General features: G+C 48.4%; 1 protein-coding gene across 1 annotated transcript; it reads left to right on the top strand.

Annotated features, from left to right (window-relative positions):
- The first annotated feature begins 3564 nt into the window (after positions 1-3564).
- HDGFL1 (HDGF like 1) lies at positions 3565-4260 on the top strand. The gene has a single exon (XM_055406895.2). It carries the CDS (start codon positions 3565-3567, stop codon positions 4258-4260), a length of 696 nt encoding a protein of 231 aa, XP_055262870.2.
- Positions 4261-4475: the final 215 nt, after the last annotated feature.

The raw sequence follows: 4475 nt of genomic DNA, 5'->3' as shown, positions 1-4475 counted from the left end.
GTATAGTCCATGGGATTGCAATGAGTTGGACATGACCAAGCGACTTTCACTTCACCCGGATAAAAAGAAATGAATAAATACAGAGGTAGCTCACCTCCTATGACTTTTAAAGAAAGGAGGGTGGGGGATTTTCTACCCATGGTGGAGTAAGGGGCTTATTTTCTGTGTGATTATGTCTGCTAGAACATTTCAAAAAGAAAACCCTTGATCCCAAATACCAATTGTGTATAAATCTGTTGTATAAACCCAGAGGCAGCTAATATTTTTTAATGAAGACAAAAGCACGTAGAAGACAATTACATTTATTTTAAATCATAGTTTACACCAAAGTAATTGAATTTAAAACTAATTAAACAAGAAAACATCAATTAGATATCTATTCTCTCTCTTGTACAATTACATTGTTTTATTGCCCATGTTTCATAATTGTTACCAAGCAGCTTTTAAATCCTATCATTAGTTTTCCAGAAAAGGAAACTGTGATGTGTTATCTGTTCTGGAATCTAAGGTGTTTTGATAGGTTTGCTGCTGCTGCAATTAGGTCCTTTCTACAAATAGATGTTCTTGGTACATTTGATTTTATTAGAAATATGTGAGCTCATGGAGATCTAGTTTCTGAAAATTAATAATGAGAGTTGCTCATGAGTACTTTGTTTATATAATAGCCAAATATAGACCTAACCAAATTATCGTGACCACTACTTACCTAGTCTCCTCACTTTGAGCAAAAGATAGACAATAACTTTAAGAACAAGTTGGTTTCAAGGGTAAAAGAAGCCAAGATCCTGTTATTTAATTCCATCAGGGAGCATGCAGGCACAAAAGGAATGGGGTATCTGTCAAAATGATATCCAACTCTGTAATGCATTCAACTTTGCTCAACCTTCCTCTTATCCTCCCCTTTTAGGAATTAGCTACCATTAGGAAATAAATTTGGGCTTCCCAGGTGGCACGAGTGGTAAAGAACCTTCCTGCCAGTGCAAGAGATATAAGAGATGCAGGTTCAATCCCTGGGTCAGGAAGAGCCCCTGGAGGAGGGCATGGCAACCCACTCCAGTATTCTTGCCTGGAGATCTCATAGAGGAACCTGGCGGGCTACAGACCATAGGGTCACAGAGTCAGATGCAAATGAAGTGACTTAGCACATATGCAGGTGATAAATTTAAAGAACACTGCTTTAAAAAAATAATATTTCCATGTAGGAAAAACTTTTATGTTGTTTCATATAGAAATTGTGCTGGATATATAATGCCATATGGAATTACAAGCACAATAGAGAATCTGGTTGGTAGGTAACTTTTCTTCATTCTTCAGTGTCCTTATTCATGACTCTATTCTTTTTGACATACCTTTTCCTTCATTTGCTGCTGCGGGCTTCCCTGGTGGCTCAGAGGTTAAAGCGTCTGCCTTCAATGCGGAAGACCCGGGTTCGATCCCTGGGTCGGGAAGATCCCCTGGAGAAGGAAACGGTAACCCACTCCAGTATTCTTGCCTGGATAATCCCATGGACGGAGAAGCCTGGTAGGCTACAGTGCACGGGGTCGCAAAGAGTCGGACACGACTGAGCGACGGAACGGAACTGCTAAGTCACTTCAGTCGTGTCCGACTCTGTGCGACCCCATAGACGGCAGCCCACCAGGCTCCCCCGTCCCTGGGATTCTCAAGGCAAGAACACTGGAGTGGGTTGCTATTTCCTTCATTTAGCCTAATAATAATAATAATAGCCTGATTCATCCAAAATGAAATTCTGACATACTCTTTAGTACTTTCTAGAACTTTATGCCCATTGTCTGTACTTTCATACCCATAATCTCATTAATAAATATAAAACAATCCTGAGGGAAATTCTGAATATTACTTTAAACACTTTAGGATCTTATAACAGAAGCTCAGAAAGATTATATCTATTCCAAGCTTTACAAGGCTGGTAAACAAGTGAAGGATACTGCATTCCCATTGGCTTCTCCTGGAATGCCTTCAATATTTATGTAAGAAGACACAATTTAACACTTGAAGACTAGCTTACATTTCTCCTAATGAAGTCCCTGATGCTTTTGCTCTTAAGTTATAAAGTCCTCAAAATCAGCATCTTTTGTGCCAGCCCTTAGCACTACACAGTGTATTAGTGGGCAACGGGTAGCAGTACAAAAATGACACCCTTTTGCCTAACAGAATATCTATTACCTTTTGGGATCCTTGTTTACTAGACCTTTCCACTTCTTCCATAGTTTTCATTTTTGTCTGAAATGCCTACCTGTTCACCTGCAGTGATCCAGCTCTCCAATAGTCTTTGATGTTTAGCTTATACCCCTGTGATCCTCTTGCTCTGAAAGTCATGCTCAACTAGGGAGGGCAGTGGTTCTAATTCTCCACTAATCACTGTCAGTTACCTTAAAAAAAAAAGAAAGAAAGAAAACTTTGTAGTTAAATTGTGTAATTGACACTGAAAGATCTTTGTCATAACAGCCCTTATGACAAATTTGGCTAGGTTTCAGAGTGCAAACTCATAGCTAACTAGCAGGGCTCAAAAAAAAAAAAAAAAAGGTATAAACAAACGTGTAACAAGGGCAGTTACACGGAAACTCCCATAAATATCAGTTAAGGAGAAAAGTATCGTTTAGATGATGCTCTTTCTTTAGTCTGTGCCACCCACCCCACCCCACCAACCAAGAAGTTCCAGATATCAACAAGATATCTGATATGAACAGACCGCTATCTAATTCTTCAGCTCAATTTTCTCCTAGAAATATACTGAGAGCGTTTGACACCTTTTCCACGTTATAAACACATAGACTTATCTCTTAAAATATGCAAGATAGTTGAAAGGGTAATAAGTCATGCCCAGCATCCCATCTAAAGTGCATGGCCATTTTGGACATGGTAATGAGGCCTCTCTACATTCAGGACCCCGCCCCTACGCCCCCTCCCCACCACGCCCCACTCCCCCAAAGTACTACGTGTTTAGGACACTGGTTTCCAAGAGAGTCGCCCTCTAGACATCCTATCAAGGTGGCTGACTCCACTCTTTTTGAATCCCCTTGCAGGCACCAGCATTAGCTCTCAAGGAAATCAGAAATGGGGTGAAACCACTGACTTGGGGAATCTCCTGAGGCGAGAGTGGAGTTTTCTGTCATGAGCAGATCTGGATCCCCAACACTCCTGCAAATGTGCCCTGACCTGTGACGAGACTCACGGAAATGGGTGCTCGTCCTGTCACTGCGTTGTCTCGCCACTTGCCTCATGTCTCCCTTTCTAGGCCCCTCTGGCTGTCACAATAAACGAGGCCTAGTGATGGATCGGCCCAGCAGAGCCGCCACCCAGGACACCCAAGCTCCTCAAGCTCTAGAGAAACCCCAGCGTCGATGCTGGGCCCAAACAGGCTCAGGGTCTCTGAGATACGCACTCCTCTCACTAGAACCTTCTCAGGGCGCTGGAGCGTTGAGCGCACAGGGGCGCGTGGGGGCCCCCCTCGAGGCGAGGCGCGCGCAGCCTCAGCCCAGCGGCCGCCGCCGTGCTCGCCACGGTGGGTCGCCTTTCTCGGCCGCTGAGGCCGCGTCCGCAGCCATGTCGCGGTTCTACCGTCGCAAGTACAAGTGCGGGGACCTGGTGTTCGCCAAATTAAAGGGCTACGCCCACTGGCCCGCCAGGATCGAGCAGACGGCCGAGGCCAACCGCTACCAGGTGTTTTTCTTCGGGACCCACGAGACGGCCTTCCTGGGCCCCCGGCACCTCTTCCCGTACGAGGAGTCCAAGGAGAAGTTTGGCAAACCCAACAAGAGGAAGGGCTTCAGCGAGGGCCTGTGGGAGATCGAGAACAACCCCACCGTCCAGGCTTCCGATTACCAGTGCGCCCTGGAGAAGAGCTGCCCTGAGGAGCCCGAGGCCGCCGAGGACCTGAAGAGCCACACCAATGGCGGCGGCGACGACGACGATCAAGGGGAGCTGGGCGTCGACCCGCCAGCTGAGGAGGAGCACGAGAAGGAGCCGCTGAAGAGGACCGCCGAGGACCTGCCAGAGGACATCGCCAAGCGTCCCAAGGAGGCTGATCCGGAAGAAGGAGAGGAGATGAAGGAGGCGGCCGCTGTCGCCGAGGAGGCCGAGGATGCGAGGCCGCTCCTTGTGGAGGCGGAGGACGACCCCGCCGCCTCCGGGCCGGGCCCGGCCTGGGGGCTGCCCGCGGGGGAGCAGGAGCCAGAGGAAGAGTCCACCGAGAGAGAGGCCCAGGCCCCAGGCGTCGGAGGCGACCACGAGAGCCAGTAGTCACCGAAGTTTCCAGAAGAGCCCCCCGCCCCGTTCCTGCCGCGGCCTGGCTGGCACAGGGGGCACTGGCCACGGCCTGCAAACTGGGACCGCCTCCCCTACCCCACCCGCTCTCCACCGCCCTCTCTGCCTCTCCCGCCCGGCCCTCGGGGGTTGACCCGGAGGGGGCCGCCCACCAGGCCCTCACCTCTGCGCCCCGACACCCTGGCATCTGA

The sequence above is a fragment of the Moschus berezovskii genome, chromosome 23, assembly GCF_049115385.1.
Source record: "Moschus berezovskii isolate FMDL1 chromosome 23, NW_MosBer_1.0, whole genome shotgun sequence".
In the NCBI taxonomy this organism is placed as follows: domain Eukaryota; kingdom Metazoa; phylum Chordata; class Mammalia; order Artiodactyla; family Moschidae; genus Moschus; species Moschus berezovskii.
The sequence above is the reverse complement of the archived record's forward strand: the minus strand, read 5'-3'. Positions and strand labels throughout refer to the sequence as shown.

Coding starts and splice junctions, on each gene's coding strand:
- HDGFL1 (XM_055406895.2), top strand. CDS start 3,565: ATGTCGCGGTTCTACCGTCGCAAGTACAAGTGCGGGGACCTGGTGTTC.